The 20,624-nt window shown below is 35.6% G+C and overlaps 1 protein-coding gene across 4 annotated transcripts in view; it reads left to right on the top strand.

The window, feature by feature from the left end:
* Positions 1-20,624, top strand: part of TRIO (trio Rho guanine nucleotide exchange factor) — a 505,121-nt gene that overhangs the window by 400,304 nt on the left and 84,193 nt on the right. For all 4 annotated transcript variants that reach the window (XM_027868779.1, XM_027868780.1, XM_027868781.1 and 1 more), the window contains exon 35: positions 5,971-6,214. In XM_027868779.1, the coding sequence (XP_027724580.1) occupies positions 5,971-6,214 (244 nt within the window). The remainder of the gene's footprint in view (positions 1-5,970; positions 6,215-20,624) is intronic.

Raw genomic sequence — 20,624 nt, 5'->3', positions numbered from 1 at the left:
TGTATATCATGAATACCTCAAGAAGAGATCCAGGAGGCTCTGGACATGCTAAATCCTGCATAATACCATAAAAAATGAATTAACTCTCTTTAAGAGTTAGAAAATGACTAGTTACCAATATGGGAGTCCTTTCCAAACCAATTATCAGTGTACATACAGGTCAAAATGAATAACAAGTTAAAAGAGTAAAAAATCAGAAGAGATAGGTTGCCATAGTGGACAATGAATATGAACAATTCAGAAAAACATGGAAAAATTATATGAATTGGTGCACAGAAAATAGAAAACAGAACCAGGAAAATCATATACTCAATTGCTTAAATGTAAATAAACAATCTAGAATAATAAGAATGCAACAAAACACAGGCTACATAGAGTGCAAAATGTTGGTTCAAAATTGTCCAAGGTAAATCATACATCCTTCTTGTTAATAATAAATTATACAAATGGTAATGGCACCTACTGTTTCAGTTTTAGGCAAATGTACTTTTAGGAATATAAGGTTGTTTGTAGAAACTATGCAATATAAAGAAAAAGCCATAATTAAATTACAAATATAAAAATGAATATGGTATATAATTAAAGCAACTCTAACCAGAACTATTTTATCCAGAATGGATAAAAGAACAGATATCAACTCAGATTACCAGGATTTCCTGAAGCATATTAACTGGTATCAATTATTTGTCATAGTGAGGAAGCCAAGAAGAGCCTAAAAATGTGCCAGAATGGCAAACTTTTGAGTTCCTTGCCAAGTGGAGAAGTATGGCAGCCAGGTGCTATTGAAGAGTATAAACTGATTTATAAAGTCTCACACTTAGAAAGAGGGTCAACTATTATGAAAAATATTACCTCATCAAACAACAAGAAGTATTAGAGAGAAAAAATATACTGAAAACTTGGTGAGTGATTCAGTTAAGTTAACTTATCCCAAAAACATTTAAGGATGAAAATGAAAGGAGAGCATAAACAAAAAATGATAAAATAATCTTTAACTGGTACTGTAACAAAGTATTTTATCAGTCATTGATAATGTAGCTTGCACATTTGGACTCTAAGGTATATGAGAACTTACAAATAGCATAAAGAAACCAAAGTATTTATGAAATTAGCTGGACCAAACTTGCACACTCAGAGGAGGACCTTGTTGAAAGTGGTACAGATTTGAGGATGTTGAGAGATATCTGATATCTCAAGATATATGAAAAGGAGTTTACCGAAATGCATGGGAAATATTTCAGATACCATCACTAATGAAAAAGGCAGTCAAGATAGCAGTAACTACTAACCTATATACCTACTTTCTTGTTTCTACAAAACATTGTTAGAATAATCTACACATGTATCCAGGATATTCTTGATAAAATATGAGGAAAGAACAGGTAAGTTTTTTTTGCAAATGATAATCTTCAGTAGTCTTATAATCATAGAATTGACTGGGACAAAGAATACTCAATCTTACTCTAGCTATTCCTTACTATTTAAAAAGCGTTTGATTTAATAAAGCAAAATTAAAGGTGTCTTAAAGGTTCTCCTAAAAAGTGTCCGCCACATATGTTAAAATCAAAAGATTCCTTGAAAAATATGTTGTTCAGTCATACCAGACTCTTCCTGACCCCATTTGGGGTTTTCCTGGAAAAGATACTGGAGTGGTTTGCCATTTCCTTCTCTAGCTCATTTTATAGATGAGGAAACTGAGGTAAACAGTTAAGTGACTTACCCAGGGTCACACAACTAGTAAGTGTCTGAGGCTGGATTTTAACTCATAAAAATGACACCAGGCCTGACACTTTATCCAGTCTGTCACCTAGCTGCACGTAGGATACAGCTATAGAAATAACTGTTCATGGACCCTCTTATTACTAACGTTGAGCAAGGCATAAAACAGGGACACATGTGCACCAAATGTGTTCGCCACCGTCATAGAGAATATTGAATGCAGATTCTAAATGGAAGAGAAGGATTTTTTAGTTTTTTATTTTTTGTTGAAAGCAAGTTGTTACAGATACTCCTGTTTTTAAATTACATGGTACTGATTCTATCTTTCCCTATAACATTGTAGAGCCTCCTAAATGGGTTCCATAATAACTTAAAAGTTTGCTCAAATTTTTCACAAAGGAAAACTAAGTCCTATTGTCCGTACTATGATATATAGGTGGAAGAACAGTAAATCATTCTAATCCTTTCTTCCTTTGGATCATTTTTGTGGTAGGTGGCAGCCCTCATGGGTGCCTGTTCATCTGGTATCAAGGCTCTTGCTGTTCCAGAACAACACATGTAGGACAGAGTAGAATTGAAAGAGCAAGTAATGGTGAAACTATTTAAAATCCTCCCTACAATTGCCTCTCTGAATTGTAGCTTACTCTCAGTTTTCTGTCCTAGAAACAGTAGGCACCTGGTATGTGACAGTATCTACTTGACATGTTTTGGTACATTTTTTTTTTGTCTTTTTTTAAGGCAGTTGGGGTTAAGTGACTTGCCCAGGGTCACACAGCTAGTAAATGTCACCATCTAACTGCCCCAACTTTTTTTTTAGGCAATTGGGGTTAAGTGACTTGCCCAGGATTACACAGCTAGTGAATGTCAAGTGTTTGGTCTGAGGCTGGATTTGAACTCAGGTCCTCCTGACTTTAGGGCCAGTGCTCTATCCACTGCGTCACCTAGCTGCCCCTTGTTTTGGTACTTTTAAATACTTAAGACAAGAAGTAGATTTGTCACGTTCTGGTCATTTTTATCTCATGTCTTAAAGATGGGAAGGAAATCTGCCACTGACTCAGCCGTGCCCATTCAGTACATACCGCACTGTGTTTCTTACTTAGCCTTCACCTGACCTATACAATTCCTTTTATTTAGGCTCATGGATTTTCCAGAACTGAATGACTAGCTCATTCATTAGATATGTTTAAGAATTCTTCTTGTATTGCTGTATTTTTTCAGAATACATTACCTAGAAGGAGGGGTTGGGTGAACAGGTGATAAATCTTGCTCTTAATGCAAGATTTGTTTCTACCAGTATTTTTCTTCTCCTTTTAAAAAACAAAAACAAAAACAAAATCTGGACCTGAGAAAATATCTTCAATTATTGATTTTGGGAAACCTTCCTACCTGATGTTCTTGCTAGGAACTCAGATGTTTAAGTGAATGTTGAAATAGTCTTCTTTTAAACTCTAAGTCTTACCTTCACCATGTTCCTTTACATTTGGACTAGCACATACAAAATTGAGTGTAAGTGTGAGGAAACAGTGTCTTATTATTGGTAAGGTAGCTGCTAATTAGCCTTAAACCTACATGAGATTACTGTGCACAGAAGGAAATGTGAGGGGGTGATGATCTGGGGTGTATAATAGCATTATTTTGGAAATTGTACTGACTGTGCTTAGAAGTCATTCTTTTGTGGCTACTGCCAGCGCTTTAAATATCCCCATTCCTAATTTCTTTTACCAAGTAAAAGAAAAGTTTTTTGGTCAACTCTGTGTGAAACCTGCTTTAATTCACAAGACACTTCTGTGAGGTTCCTGAATGAATGAGCCTGTGGGATGTGATTGTTCATAATAATTTGGGTGCATTTTGTTCATAAAAGTACAGAGAAATGGCTTTTATTAGAATGTTTTCCTCCATGTCCTTTTTAAAAATTCCCCACAGAAAGGTGGCCAAAGACACCCACTTGCAACTGATCTTTAGCACACAAGACTTCAGATCCTTGAGGCAAAGTTGTTCATAGGACTCTCTGTATCATCTATCCATGCTAATCATAAGCAGCCTTCTCTTCCCAAAATTGCTTTACACAAACTCATCACCATCAGTGAAAAATTACTCCAATCTAAATAATTCAAACCAGGTATTTTCTGTTGTCTTTTTCTTTTTTTAAAGTTATGCTGCCCTTGAAACTTAAACCCCTCCTTATAATACATCATATTAGTAAGTGGTGAACATAACAATGCAAACCAGAATCAAAAACACAGAATTATGAGATAACCCTCATAATAGGTAACATGCCTATATTAGTTACTGTGCTGACATAAAGCCTTTTCTTCTCAGAATGTGAAAAATAACTAAATATCTCAGACACCATCATTAAGTCCTCAGGCCTATAGTTAAGACTAGCATTGTATTTTCTTATACAATAAACAGTAAATCTTCTAGGGATTGCGAAAACACTGTAAGAGAGTGCAGAGCAGAAAAAAAAAAAACTTTAGTCTACTTTCTTTTCACATGATTGTTTTGATGTACTTCTCTAGGCAGTTGTTTTACAGGAAGGTAATACCTTTGTCCTTAAATTGAGTTTACTTTAAATTCATTTCCAAAGAAACCTAGTTAAGCCTCATGTTGCTGTTATTTTTATTTTTGTTGATGCTATTATTAATATTGTTATTATTATTATTATTATCTCAAATTGCTTTTTGGAATGCATATAGAAACATTCATGGAACAACTCACTATCCTATTCTTTCATATTAATGTTCTATCTCAGAGGTGAATAAAATAACTGCTTTTTGTAGTTAAATAAAAATATTAAGATAAAATTTCATTTTCTGTAGATTCATGGAAAGCATCAGTACAACTCCAATATCTCATTCCATTCCTACCTAATTTTAATTGCTTGTCCTTTGTCTCTATATTTTGAAAGATTTTCATCCCATATTATTTGGGAATGAATATTTGGTATAGCAATATCTATTTTAAAAGCTATTCTTGAGTTTCTGTGTATCTTTCTTATGTCCAGGTGGTTGTAGGCATCAATTTGGTCTGTGACCGTGCTCTGATTCTTGTATAGGTACTTGACTGAATTCTGAAGGATAGTTTGTGGTCTACATTTGCAGTATGGACAGTTGTCATTTGTCATTCCAAGAAAGATAGTGAGCTTCTGATATAAAATTCTATTGCCATCCATTGCCATTATTAGGCCCCTGATACAGAAGATAAAAGAATATCTGTCGTTGACCTGGCAGTGTAAAGATTGAACCAAAATTTTTTTTTCCGGGTATGGTATGAGCCAACTATATTTGTTTTTAAGCAACTCAAGGGAGAGAATGTCAATTAATGTGAGCAAGTCACCTCCAGAAAGCATTGGAGTATGAATGCACTTAGCACAGGCATATGTCTGGCACATACTTAATAAATGTTTATTGAATTGAATTGTTTGTATACATCTTATATAAATAAACATGCACCTATGCATTAGCCTTAAATTACTGAATAAAGCTCTTTAAAGGGAAAGCCACCAAAAATGTTCCATCTTCAGCCAGCTTGGGAATACATAGGAAATAATTCCCATTTACTTTTTTGAAAAATACTTTTGGTTTCTGTCATATAACAATGAGGAATTTCTTACATCCTTTCCCTATTTAAAATTAAAGTTATCTATACTTTTCAGAGGATGGAGATATTATCAATTGAACTTTCTCAGCTACAAAAGGTTTTGGAATCCTTAACAGGAAATTATCAAATAATAATTATGAATGCTTCATGGAGATATAATTTTCTCAGTGCTAGTACTTTCTCAGTCAACCAAGATGGCAACCCCATCTCAGTTTGGTAGACTGCTATTGCCTCAAAGTTTATCTCTCTGAAATCAATGTTTGCCTCTCCCAACTTAGTTTGGCTGATCCTCAGACAACAAACTTAAAATCCATCGAAGTATTTCTAGGATGATCAGACCTGTCAGTACTTGAGTCCATGTGACCTAGCTTTTGGGAGCTGAAGGTCTCCCTTAGGCCACAATAAGATATTAGAATGGGATCTTAGTGATGGTAAAACCTTTGGCCAGACATCAATATGAAAATCATCATCTGAATACTTCTAAAAGAAAAAGTGTCATGGAATTCAAGAATTCCTGGAGTCAAAAGTTATGTTCATGAGAGTAGAAACTGAAATTCCTAGCCTAGAGTCCTTTTCTGGAACTGCTGAAAGTTGCCTGCCAGAGAATGTACCATGTGTGATCATTTCTTTTCTCATCTTTCTCTCTCCTAGCTGTCTGGTGGCTGTGAGCTGACTGTTGTGATCCATGACTTCACAGCATGTAATAGCAATGAACTGACCATCCGCCGGGGCCAGACTGTGGAAGTTTTGGAGAGGCCACATGACAAGCCTGATTGGTGTCTTGTCCGAACCACTGACCGGTCCCCTGCTGCAGAAGGCCTAGTTCCTTGTGGTTCCCTTTGTATCGCCCACTCTAGAAGCAGTATGGAGATGGAAGGCATCTTTAATCACAAAGGTAGGAAACATTAAGCTGCAAATACCCAGGTGTCTTCTGGAACACATATTCCTTTTCCTTATACAAATTTCTTATTCCTTTATGACATTATACCTTTCTCTGATGCTCAGCAACTCCTTGACTTGAAACCTGCTACACAAGGATCAGTAGAAGGAAATAAAGATATTTAACCTGGAATAGAGAAAACTTGGGTGAGGGGGAAGACAAAGTAGCAGTATCTTCGAAGATATTGAATGATTAAAGTCATATGGAAGAGAAATTAGACTTTTTCTTCTTGGCCTAAGAGCATAGAACTAGGAGGAACTAGTTGTAGAGACCTAGGTTCAAGGTTGTTGAGGGGCAGATTCCGACATCTTTTTTTTTAAAAAAGTACCTTCCTAACAATAAGACCCATCTAAAGTGGAATAGACAGTCTTGGTAGATGGTGAATTTCACATCAGTGGAATTCTGTAATGAAGGCTGGGTTACTACTTCTCAGATATATTACAGAGATAATTCCCACTCGGGGATGGGATATACTGTTGTGTAAGGGGAAAAAAAAATAATTCTTATTCTTTTCATATGAAATAGTCTAGCAAAGTCTTCCCCATCCTGTTTCTGGACGGTATTTTTTTTTCTTAATCCTAAGTTTAGGACTTTCCATTTACTGTATTAAATTTCATCTTACTTGATTTTTCCCATCACTCCTGCATGTCAAGAACTTCTTGTATCCTAATTCTCACTGCCAATGTATTTGCTCTCCTTCCCAACCTTGTGTCATCTGCATATTTGATAAGTAGATCTATACCTTTATTCAAGTCATCAATAAAAATTTAAATAACACTGGGACACTAATTACTAGAACAATCCACTATTAGGGAGACTCCAGACTGCCTTTGGTCCATTTGTTATCATCACTCTTTTCATCTGGTTCTTCTGACTGGTTCCAGATACACCTAAGTATTCCTATTCTAGTTCTTGTTTCTCCATGTCCTCCAAAAGGATATCATGAGAGGCTTTGTTAAGTGCCTTACTGAAATCCAGATGGGCTTTGTCCATAGTATTACCCTAATCTGCCAATCTAACAATCATTTCAAAAATAGAAATGAGGTTTGTCATGACCTGTTTTTATTTTTATTTTATTTATTTATTTATTTTTTGCTAGGGAATGGAGTTAAGTGACTTGTCCAGGGTCACACAGCTAGTAAGTGTCAAGTGTCTGAGGCCGGATTTGAACTCAGGTTTTCCTGACTTCAGGGCTGGTACTCTATCCACTGTGCCACCTAGCTGTCCTGATGACCTATTTTTATTGATGCCACATTGGCTCTTAATCAATACACAAGAAACTTCTTAAGCACTTGCTAGGTGCCAGAGATACAAAGATGGAAAATGAAATTGATCTATACCTACAAACTATCCTTTTATTAATCTGTCCTCAAAATTGCAAGGAATTGAAATGTAGCTCAATGGCCATAGCAGAGTGGATAAGGCACCAGAGACATAGAGTTAGGAAGACATGTCTTCAAATCCCATCTCACTAGCTACGTAATCCTGGGCAAGTCACTTATTATTTGTGTGTTTCAGTTTCTTCATTCACCAGAAGCCCCAGTTTGCCAGGTAATTTAGGATGAATACTAAGCAGTGGCATAATATTGTAAGAATGGTGTCAGGAAGCATAAAATAGGAAAACTGGGGCTGGATATAAAACAGTAGTTTCCAACTTATGTGTGTCTTTTTAAAATTTTTCTTCCTCAGTGGGTTTCTTGGACAGCCAAGCTCTTCTCTTTAGACAGCTCCTGCTTTTCTTCCCCATTAGAATCATTTGGCTTTGTGTGGCTGGGACCTATATTAACTGAGAGCATCCCATCACTCTGGGACTGATTTCTCTCTTAGAAGTCAAAGCTTTTGGCCATAAAATCCACCTGGCCTTTTTCTGGCCTCTTCAAAAATCATCTTTGCCAAAGTCTAGGGGAGTTAGAGTCATTTCCAGAAAAGCAGTTCACCTTGTCACTTCTGAAAAATGAAATCACAACTTTTCAAGTCTGACATTTCTCAGCTACTCTGCTTTTAGCAATCAGAAGCTGCCAGCAGCTGAAAGGATAATCTATTACTATTTCCTGCCTCTTTGCTGGCTTTGCGGTCTACTAAGGGCACTGGATCCTGGATTCTGAGGACCTGAGTTCAAAAGCAGCTCTGCCATATCCTACATGTGTGAAGGTAGACAAGTCACTTGACCTCTCTGGGTCTCAGTTTCATCTTCTGTGCAGATGGCCTTTGATGGCCCTTCATGATCCATATATATAACCCTATCAAAGTTTTATCCATTTCCCTTTGGGCTAGTGGGGTCTATAATATACTCCTACCATAACATAATTTCTTTTTCTTCCTCCATTAATCTTCATTCAAATGCTCTCCATCATGCCCCACTTCCCCAACACTCCTTATATATCCACATAGGAGAATATCTTCTGATATGAAATGCAGCTCCCCTGCCCCTCCTTTCTAATGTGTTGCTTTTGAGTAAGGTAGATCCTCTTCCATTCCAATATATCTCATATTAAGTCTCAAAACACTGAACTTTAATGATGTCTCCTCTGGAGAAAAGAAAGCAAAAAATTGTATCATAAGTCATAGAAAGAACTCTTAATTTCCTTTAAAAAACAAACATTAAAAATCTGTGGCAACTGAAACATATACATTTTAATGGACTTTGGTGGCGAGGTACCCCACAATTGAGAAAGCTAGTACAAGATCCAGAAAGTTTGATTCAAAATAGTAGATGAGTTAAAGGAACCATCTCCTACTGTAGACAAGAAGAATCCTATTCTAGATGTGGGCTAAGAGATAATAAGGCCATGGGTAAGTCTTTGTTGGGTTTCCTTTAGAAAGAGTCTTTCTTGCTTAGGCAAGATTAATGAAACAAAAAATCCTGACCCAATAAGTAGTGAATTCTTAATATGTGTGGTAATAGTGACTTCCCCATCACTGAGACTCTAGATAGGATCTTGACATTGTTACTGTTAATCTTCTAAAGACCATCTCCACTTTGGAGAAAACAGGAATCAGTACCTTGAAATTTTTCCAAATTTCTTACTTTCAGTGATGCATTAAGATATTTTACAAATTCTTCTTCTGAATTCCCTTATTCATGGCTATAAACAGTGTTTTTAGGTGATAAAGAATGCTTTTGTTAAGGTTTTGTTTGTTAGCAAAATTTAAAATCAACTTTGCCTTGGTTTAAGTTGGGAAATATTCATATTATTTGTCTGTTTCCATGTAATATTTCTTATACCAGATCAGCTGGGATTTTTAAGCTCTTGCAAAAAGTGAATAAAAGAATTTACGAAAAGAAAAGCCTCCAAATGACCTTAAAGTAGTATTCTGCAGTGACACTTAGTGGAAAATGTACTAAACTTGGGGTCGGGAGAATGTGGATCTTAGACTTGGCTGCACCACTAATTTGCATTTAACTTCTTGGGTCATTAGTATTCTTATCAGAAAAATGATGGCATTGTCTTGAATGATCCCCCAAGTTCCCTTCTTCCAGTTCTAAAAATCTCTGATTCTGCTCATTCAGTGAATAATGATTCCTTTCACTCTAAGTGTGCGTACAGGAGGGATAATGTTTAGTTTGGCTCTCTTGGTAGAGATAATCACCTAGGACCCTCAGTCTTCCCTCCTCTATATCAAATCTTCTGAGTACTGTTAAACCTCCCTTATTGCTTGTCCAAACTTTCATAATTCTCCATATTTTCAGTAATCCTTGTTGGCTATGGAAGCCCCCAAATGCGCAAGTTACTGAGAAGGTTAACCAAGCTAGCATTAACTGAGAACTGAATAGTGCAAATATTATGTACAAGTCTTACTGTGCTTCATCATCCCAATGTCATGCTTGCTTTCTAAACTCCAAGGATACAGTGTTGACCGCAGTCAACTTCGCACTTGTGAACCTTTTATGACCATGCCAACAGATAGTCAATTATTCTCTATCTTGTATATGTGAGGCTTGTTTTTCCTTCCCAAAGGCACTACAAAACACTTGGCCTCATTTAGCTTAATGCTGTTTGTTTTGGATTACTCTTAATTCCTTTTTTTTTTATTTGTTACTTCCTCAGCCTTCAACAGATTCACCAACACTCATGTCCCTGTGGCTCACCTCTGTCAGGCCTCATCCTCACTGACCTCCTTAAGGCTGCTGAACTGCTAGCCATAATGTTTATAGACCTAGTGGTGCTTAGCAGGCCAACTGAGATCTGTATCCATTAAGTTCAATTTCACTGCCTCCAGGCCCAACCCTATCCCTGGTCCCTCAGGATTTAAATGTGGATTTGCTGCCACCTCAGTAAGGAGTGGGTTTAGTTTGGCTACACTCTTCCCCTAGAGGTTCCAGAGAAAGGTTGAGACCTTTGAGATTTCAGCCAAAAACTAGAGTACAAATCTTAATTTCCGGTGAAATTTCCCCTTATGCTCAGAGCAACATTCATCTTTGCCATCATTCAGGGCTTGAGCTCACATGGTCATCTGTTTGGTTTACCTCTTAGCAAGAGGAAAAAGATTTTTTAAAGTTGGACATTGTCCTTGTAATCCTTGGGAACAGAGCTGAAAAAGAATGCCATTTTCCTTCTTAAGTTAACCTGCTAAAAGAAGAGTGACGTTGAATCCAACTTTATCAAATAAGACTTGTATTTTTTAAGTTCGTATTTGTCACTGTTGTGTATTCCCCGTATCATTCGTGTATGCAATAGTAATATTAAAGACAACTTTTCTATATAGCACAGGTCTTGACATCAAGAGACTTGAGTGTGAAATCCAGCTTCACCATTTACCTTACACTATGATTTGGAGCAAGTCACTTAATCTCTATTAGCGTCATTTTCTTCAGCTGTAAAATGGCAATAGATAATAATACTTAAACTACTAACCTCACAGAGTTGATTTGAAGATCAAATGAAATGATGTATCTAAAGTCTTATGTAGGTATATGCCTGGAGATGGACTCCATTCATCACACATTTATTAAGTGGCTACTAGATCCAGTATAGGACTTACATGTATTTTGGATTATTGTTGCTTTATTAGTGACACTTCTTTTTTCTCTTGTGCTCTTTTCTGTTATCAGGGGAGGGTTATATTAGAGGGTGTATATATAAATCAAATATTATCCAGAAATGATTGTAATGTTAAAATAAAATCAATATAGTTTGTGAGAGGAAAAAAAACTTTAAGGAATAAATGAGAATTTAAATTCTCTCCTTTGATAAATTTATCCCAAATGATTCAGCATAACTCAACGAAGAGGATTTTGTAGGGCTTTTTAAAAAAAATATTCCTACTGCTATGATCTTTTCAACAAAAAGGTTTTACTGATGCCTTCTGTTTATTTCTTTTTTATTGTGACTTTCATGATCAAAAAATATGCATCTTTCTCATGTAGAAAAAAGTTGTATTTTCTGTTATACTCTGTATATGAAAGAGTTAAACAGATTATGGAAAATCTAAATACAGAATTATGATTGAGAGAGAGAATGCTAAGTCACCTCTCTTATATAAACAGTTCATTCCTAACTTAGTAAAAAAGCTTTTAGTGTTGAAAGGGGGAAAAAGTCTCTTTGAGAGTTATTTTTAAACATATTTCATTATGATTTATTTCCAATTTTTACTCAGTTCTGGACTAACAGGGTAACTACTCCAGACTTGAGAGGTAGTCAATACAAATGTTTTAGCTAGGCAGGACCCAAGGAATAAGATTGAGGCTCAGAACAGTATGAATACTCAGTATCCAGAGTGATACACTATATTTTGTAATACCCACTTTCTAGTGTTTTGGTTTTTTTTTTAACATGCCTGAATAACTGGACAAAGAACTAAATTATACAACTTGTGTTTTTCTTCAATAAGAAGCATTAAGCATGAAATAAGGCCCAAGAATGTGAGAGGGTCATGAGGCCATTATAACACTTCATAAACTGTTAAACACAATGTAAATGTGAGTTATCCTTATTATTATTCTCTTGAGAAATGCCTTCTGTGTTCTATAAAAATATGTTTGTATGGAGATAGGACTATTAATAGTTTTCCTCCCAAAAAAATCATTGCTTCATCTCTGGAGTAATGTCCTGCATACAGGGCATTGTATGTAGTGGGAAAATTACTGGTTGTGAATGACCTGGATTTGAATCCCAGTTGTGTGAGATACGTTGGTCAAATCACTTATGCTCCTCAGTTTCTATATCCTGTAAAATGAATAGCATTGGACTAGACTACAGGTTCTTAATATGGGTCCAGGGGTTCTCTGAACATGTGTGGGAAAAAAAATTACATCTTTATTTTCACTAACCTTTAGCTCTTCCTTCCATTGTAAATGTATAGGCAACAAACATTAACCTGAGAAAGGGGTCTGTAGGTTTCACTAGACTGCTAAATACAAAAAAAAAAAAAAAGGTTAAGCTAGACTAGATGATCTCCAAAGTTCCTTCTGAGTCTTGATCATATAACTTCCTTTTTAGTGTAAATTTTCTTCTGCAGTAAAGTTTTCAATTGCCAAATGTGTCATAAAATCTATTTAGTTTTAAGAGTTGTAGTTCTGCTAAGTTGTAGTGAGTTTTTGATCACAGTGTCATAATCTGTTAAATTTATAATAATATTGTAGACTTAGTCAAATGAAGTGCTTTTTCAAGGCTTATAAAACACTGTACATACATTATCTCATTGATTCTCACAAAGATCCTATCAAGTAAATGCTATTACATCTACTTTAACATATTATTGTTATATATATCTGATATTTAATATATCTAATATTAGATGTAATACAGATATTATTATCCCCATTTTATAGATGAAGAAGCTGAAATTCAAAATGTTAAGTTACTTGACTGTGGGTTACCCAGCTAGTAAATGTTGGAAGCAAGATTGAATTAAAACCCAGGTCCCTCTGGATTCCAAGTCCAGATCTTTTTCCATTATTATGTAATTAAGATCTCTACAGAAGTAATTAAGGAGCTAAAAAATTCCTTATAGGATTAAAGTTTTTGTGATGTAAAATCTTTTTTTTAAGATTATAATGTTTTTTTTTAAAAGTAACTAAACTTTTATTTTTTTTTCTTTACCATAAACTTTCAGTAGGAACAAGAGTGGAGGTTGTTGCTGGAAGTCATTAGGGGTTAGGGTTTGGTAAGATAGGACCAAGTTAGAGGACAGTGTCTGTTTGAACTGTTCAATTATGTGATTAAGACTATGAAAGAAAGTAACTCCACAGCAGGGGGTATGATGTGGGACCAAAAAAATAAATAATGATAGAGGGATTGACTAGAGGTCACAGTGAAGATAAAGGATAGGAATGAGGCAGAGGCAAAAATAGAAGAATAGCAGATTAGGAGAAGAGACGGAGGGGAGGGGCAGCTAGGTGGCACAGTGGATAGAGCACTGGCCCTGAAGTCAGGAAGACCTGAGTTCAAATTCGACCTTAGACCAAACACTTGACACTTGCTAGCAGTGTGATCCTGGGCAAGTCACTTAACCCCAGTTGCCTTAAACGAAAAAAAAAAAAGAGAGAGAGAGAGAAGGAAACCCGAAAGAGTGGCCAAGGTTTGAATGTTTGTTGTCATAGGGAATAAAATACAGACAGTTCAAACTTTGTCTGATTCCCAAAAGATAAATTCACATAGCTTGCCCACTAGATCCCATTGTTCTTGTTGATTGCTTTGGCTTTTGGTTGTTGAATCAGAACCCAATCCTATGTTCTTGTCAGTGAGTTAAGGAAAGGCAAATTCTGGATAAAGGTGGGTTCTACCCTTCTGAAGCTATGGCTTTTTTCATCAGAAGGGTAAACCCTAGGCACCTCCTGACCTTCAACAGCCTGAGAACATGGATTCCATCCTCAGTGGGAGACACAGTTTGAAAGGTGGGACCAGTTTAGAAATTCAGTGGTACATTGAATTGTTTGGTGGCAAATTGCTGCTTTCAAAGCCCAATTTTGAAGCAGGAAAGATTCACAACATTTGAATGGGAACTTTTATAATCACTGTTTATGAAGCTGGGCCTCCTGGGTTTGTGGGTGGGAAGGCAGGTCATCTCCATGGGCTACTGTATTTCTTTCTCCTTTTACAAAGCTGATGTATTGTATACTTCATCTGTGTTCTTTCTGATTTCTCATGGAAGGCATATCACTAAAGCCCAGATATATCCCATGTAACAAAATTAGGGTGAAAATAGCTGTTCACTGTTTCTGAAGAAATTAGCCTTAACATCCTCAGAGTTTTGGTATAATAAATTTTCTCCCTTTGTTGGGTTATGTACAGTACAGTACCTACAATTTACTCTGGAGGTGTTGAAGGAATGATTACCTGAGCTGAATTTAGCATGACAAAAGAAAGGGAACAAAGCTTTGGAAAATAAAACAAAATCTCAAGCCTGCTGCCACCTTGCCAATCTAATCTTACCGATACAGGGGCTTTAAATAAGTGTTCTGTGTTTTACTAAAGCATAAAATAAGTTCCTCACAATAAAACTCAAATTGTCCTCTTTTCTTAAAAAAATGAAACAGTTACAGATAATTTAACAATGACAGAGTCATTGGATTAAAAGTTCCTTCTAAATCAAATGGGTACAATCATAAAGAAGGGGGAGGGGAGTTTCTTTTTTTAAGTACTTAGGAATAAAATGGTTTAGTTTGGTTATAAAATAAGATTGGAAAATATGGACCTAGTCATTAGCAGTAATATAAATAGCCTAGGATTTAATGTCCATTATGTTCATTGTTTTTCCAGTAAAATGGCAGAGTTTCCTAATTTTTTTTAAAAGTACTGAGACTTACAATGCTTCAAACCCGTTAATCCCAATGATACCATATTCAGATTATTATGGAATTAAAACCATTTGGATATGTAAAACAAAGACATTAATTCTAAAACTCAACAGGAACCAGGGGACTTTAAGCCATTTACTTAAAAAAAAAAAAAAAAGGCAAATATCTGAGTTCTGTATAGATCATGTTACTACCCTACTCTGTAAACTCCAGTGGCTTTCTATTTCTTCTAAAATTAAATAATTACTCAGTTTTGCATTTAACCTGTCTCTCACCTACCTTTCAAGGGTTGTTATATATTACTCCTCTGACTGAACTCTTTGGTCCAGCCAAGGAAACAAGCATTTATTAAATGCCTACTGGGTACCAGGCAGTGTGCTTATTCTGTGCTTTACAAATACTATCCCATTTGATCCTCACAACAACCTTGGGAGGTAGGTCTATTATTATTCCTGTTTTATAGTTGAGGTTAACTTGAAACAGATAGAGATTAAATGACTTGCCCAGGGTCACAAAGCTATTTAAGTGTCTGGATTTGAACTCAGGCCTTCCTATCTCTAGGCCCAGAACTCTGTCCACTGTGCCACCAAGCTGGCCTTCTTGCTGTTTCTCACACACGATAGATATTTCATCTCCCGTCACCATTCCTTTGCATAGGTTGTTACTGATGCCTGGAATGCCCTCTTTCATCCACTTGGCCTAGTTTCCTTCAAAGCTCAGCCCATAATATGCTCTCCTTTCCTCCTCCTCCCCACCTGTTAATGTTTTACCCCCCAAATGACCTTAAATTTATTTTGTGCATACTAGAATGTCAGATCCTTGAGGAACTGTTATACCTGAGTCTTTGCATCTCCAGAGCTTCACATACTGTTGGGTATGAAGTAGTTGCTTAATAAGTGCTTATTGTTTAGTTAACTGATTGATGGTAATTAAACTATTATTGTAGTGTTGCATCTTATGTGCCATTGTTATTTGGGGCAGTTTTAGATTATGCAATGATTCTTTCATTTGGTTAATTTTTGAAAATTTTTAATGTAGTTTTGAGAAATCAAAATTTTCTAATTTAACTCAGCATGTTCGATTTTTTAAAATCTAAAGGTGTCACCAGTGCATATAAGCACTAGCACAAAACTATATCTTCTAAGAAGTTCAGAAGTCCTGATTTGACAGCAGGACAGCTTTTTAATAGATCAGATTCAAAAGATTCCTGCATTCTGTTCAGAGCAAGGAGAATATCACACACTGCTAATTATTAAACACTCCCAGAACACTCAGAACAGAACCATGGTCACCTGTGTGTTTCTGTATACTAGAAGTATAATCAGAATCCAAAATCCCTTCCCCCAAATTCCATATTTATAATTGTTCAGGAATTTCAACCTGTATTTTGAGTGTATTTTTAAAGAAATAAATTCATATGGAGGTCTTTTTATAATTTTATGAAATTAACATGGCAAACAACTGAGCTCATTCGGCTTGAAAAGCTGCTAATGTGAATCTCTGTGAGAAGTAAAACTGAACACAATGGACCCGAAATAAGAATTGAAAAGAAAAAAAAGTTGTCCCTGTGCTGTGCACCATGTACCAAAAACTAAATGTTAAATTCAAGACATGTTATTATGGAAAGTTGTACGTGTAGCGTATAATTATTGAGTCACACAAGTGAGCTATTTATCTGTAAGTACTTCATGTTTGAGGTATTTTTTTTCAAACTTTAAATCAAAGTGTTTATTAAAGCATTATAAAAACCCCTATGTAGCTATTTTAAATATTCACATTAAAATTATATGTAACATATATTAGGAACAGCAAGAATACTTAACCACCTTGTTTTTAGGGGTCTGTGAAATGATATTTAGTGAAAGATATATAATTAGGATAAGTAGAAGTCATCAGAGGCTAGATATTTACAGTAGCAGAAAAGTTCAGGTGAATCCTAGTCCTAAATTGGATCTGGCTTCACAGCTTAGTATGTCTGAATTCTATTTCTCAGTGTAATCTGGTAACTTAAAAAACTTTCCAGGTTGCTGCTAGTGGCACAGTAGATAGTGCAGAGTCTGGAGTCAGAAAGACTTGAAAACAAATCCTGCCTCTGAAACTTACTAGCTGTGTGACTCTGGGCCAGTCACTTAACTCCTGTTTGCCTCAGTTTCCTCATCTTCAAAATGGAGATAATAATAGGATCTACTTCCCAGAGTTGTTGTGAGGATCAGATAAGAAAGTATTTGTTAGTAGGAGCTTAAATGCTTGTTTTCTTCCTTTTTTCTTCTTCCTTCCTACTTTCTTTTCTTTCTACCCTGTATGTAAACACCAGATTTGTAAAGATTTTTCTAAGAATTTGGAATTTATTTTTGAAATCTCTTAATCCAACTCAAATGCCATGGATTATAAAAAGATGATCAAAAAGGTTAACATGGTAGCACTTTCTATTGTCTTCCTAATAGTTTATGTGTGCCTGAGATGAAAAGATAAAGGTATATAGCTTAATCAGAATGAGAAGGCATCCATTCCCAGATATCCTTTAGCCTACTGTGGCTGATGGGACACTTAGTACAATGGCAAGTAACCAGTGAAATGGTATGGTAGGCAAAATTGAAATGTTTACTTTCCTCCCACATGCTGCCATCCCATTATTTGCTCTATACCTCTCCCAATAAACATGACATTTGATTTTGTTAATTATTATATGTTTCTAGAACTTCCTTTCCCATAAATAGCTCGCAACAGACTGAATAATATCCTGCTGTGTATAAATCATTGGTGTTGGGCTTAATGAAAGAATATTTCTCTAAAGAATGAAGAATACAGAGAAGGGAAAGTCCATTGGGTAATTCTTTGTTCTATAAAGAACATAAAGAAAGCCTGATTGTTATTTTTTTCCTAAAAAAAAATTCTAAACAAAAAAACTAGCTCTACCAAAAACTATAAGCTGGACCTGCATTGGCTATAATTCCATAGCTGTGGTATTAGGCCATATTTCACCCCAGATTTTATGTATATCATTTTCATTGTGATAAAGTTATGAAATTTGAGCTGTGCTGAAGTCCATGAGCTCTGTTTAGTGTCTTTATCACTCAATTCAGAATGGAGGAAGGAGAGACAGAAAAAGATAGTTCCCCCATTTTAGGAAATTTACTCCTTAAAATAACTCAAATAAATTTAATCATGCATCCTCATGTAGCTAATATCTTGATCAGATTTTTGTTGGATTATTTTCACACATTGCTTCTAAAAGGTCAAAATATTAAAAGTTGAAACAGGTACATAGTGATACAGAGATCACTCATGTATTATGTTATTATTCTAGATCCATTATAAATCCTTGTTTTCAACTTGTCAGACTTTTAAAGATCTTATTTCATGTAACCCAACCCTAGAAGTCATAGCAGATTGATATAAGGCAAAATGGAGAGGGTCTTTTCTGGTTTGGCAGAAAATCATTTGGCAAGTACCATTCATGACTGGTACCTTTTCACTCAAGAAATCTGAAAATGAGGTTTGACCATTATAAGAGGATTATGGCCTGAGTGATTCATCTACATTCTAATTTAGGCAATTATATTTTCCCTTTCTAAGCCACTACCCCTAGTTATTATATTAGCCAGCTAGCATTTATGTAACATTTTAAGATTTGCAAAACACTTTACAAACATTATCTCATTTTATCCTCACAACAACTTTAGGGGTAGGTACTATTGTTTTCTCCATTTTACAGATGAGGAAACTGAGGCAGACAGAGGTTAAGTGACTTGCCCAGGGTCACATGACTAGTAAGTGTCTGAGGCCAGATTTGTACTCAGGTCTTCCTGACTTAAGGTCCAATGTTCCATCTATTGTACTGTCTAGCTGCCTCTAGGCTTGTAGGACTTTTCTTCTTCTATTTCCTGATGTGTCTCTATTTATGGTTCTGTATAATCTGAAATAATTCCTTCCATTTCCCATGTATTTTTAAAAGGAAGTCTTTTTTAAGTAGCAGATGAACTCTACATCCAGTCTCATAAAAAACTTATGATACTTATGCCATCATGAAAATAGGTATTGTTTCTTCTCAAAGAGTAATTCCCATCAGTGAATATTTTTTAAAATTTGCATTGTTCTACCCTTTAAAAATCCAAAGATGATTCCTCTGAATCTAAAACACATCTTTACTTTTTTGAACTAATTTATTTTAATTTATCAGCAATAATTTCCATAAGCTTTTGAGTGTTAATTTTTTCTCCCCCCTCTTTCCCCACCTCCCTCCCCAAGCCAGCATACAATCTGATATAGGCTATACATATACATTCCTATTAAACATATTTTCATATTAGTGATGTTGTGAGGAAGAATTAGAACCAATGGGAGGAACCACAAGAAAGAGAAAACAAAACAAAACAGAAGAAAAAAATAGCAAATAGTGTGCTTCGATCTGCATTCAAACTCCACAGTTCTTTCTTTGGATGTGGAGAGCATCTTCCATCATGAGACCTTTGGAGATGTCTTAGATCCTTGCATTGCTGAGAAGGAATAAGTCTGTCAACATTAGTCATCACACAACATGGCTGTTACTGTGTACAGCGTTCTCCTGGTTCTGCTCTCTTCACTCAGCATCAGTCCATATAAATCTTTCCAGGTTTTTCTGAAGTCTGCCTGCTCATCATTTTTTATAACACAATAGTATTCCATTACATTCATATACCACAACTTGTTCAGCCATTCCTCAATTGATGGGCATCCCCTCGATTTCCAATTCTTTGTCACCTCAAAAAGAGCTGCTATAAATATTTTTGTGCATGTGGGTCCTTTTCCCATTTGTATGATCTCTCTGGGATATAGCCCTAGAAGTGCTTATTGCTGGATCAAAGGGTATGCACATTTTTATAGCCCTTTGGGCATACTTCCAAATTGCCCTCCAAAATGGTTGGATCATTTCACAACTCCATCACCAGTGCGTTAGTGTTCCAACTTTCCAACATCTTCTCCAACATTTATCATTTTCCTGTTTTGCCATGTTAGACAATTTGATAGGTGTGAAGTAGTACCTCAGGGTTGTTTTGATTTGCATTTCTCTAATCAATAGTGCACATCTTTACTTTTAAGAAAGACATTGGTGGCATTGGATCATCTGACTTTTAGAAATAAATCAGTTATGAATTCTGCTTTCCTATGTGACTTTATTTGAACTAATCTTAAAATCTAAGCACTGCCATTCCCCAAATAGTTAAATTATCTATCACCTAAACTGTTACTGTAAATTTTGAAAGACTTCTTTTTTTAATCTCTGAAATTTTATTTGCTTGAAAAGTAATAATAGCTTAATAGAGGGATTATCTAGATAGACAGGAGATGGGCAAAGAGGATGAAATAATGGTTCATCTTTTTCTGTTGTAGCCAAATCTAACTAGACTTATTTTCTCCTTGTTTAGATATATCACAACCTGTCTGTCTTGGAATTTTTTTCAGTTTCTCAATTGTCTGAGATTGGTCTCCTTGTAGTTTGGTTGACAGTGGCTGGAATCCTTCAGAAAGTTTGATCATTCCACAGTGCTGACTATTCAAGGGAATCATTATTCTCCCAAAGCCTTTCCAGCTAAACATAGGACAATGAACACCAAAGTGTTTATTATTTGAAGGGCCCTTTCAAAC

Source organism: Vombatus ursinus, unplaced genomic scaffold (genome assembly GCF_900497805.2).
Source record: "Vombatus ursinus unplaced genomic scaffold, bare-nosed wombat genome assembly UNPS02014791.1, whole genome shotgun sequence".
Taxonomy (NCBI): domain Eukaryota; kingdom Metazoa; phylum Chordata; class Mammalia; order Diprotodontia; family Vombatidae; genus Vombatus; species Vombatus ursinus.
The sequence above is the reverse complement of the archived record's forward strand: the minus strand, read 5'-3'. Positions and strand labels throughout refer to the sequence as shown.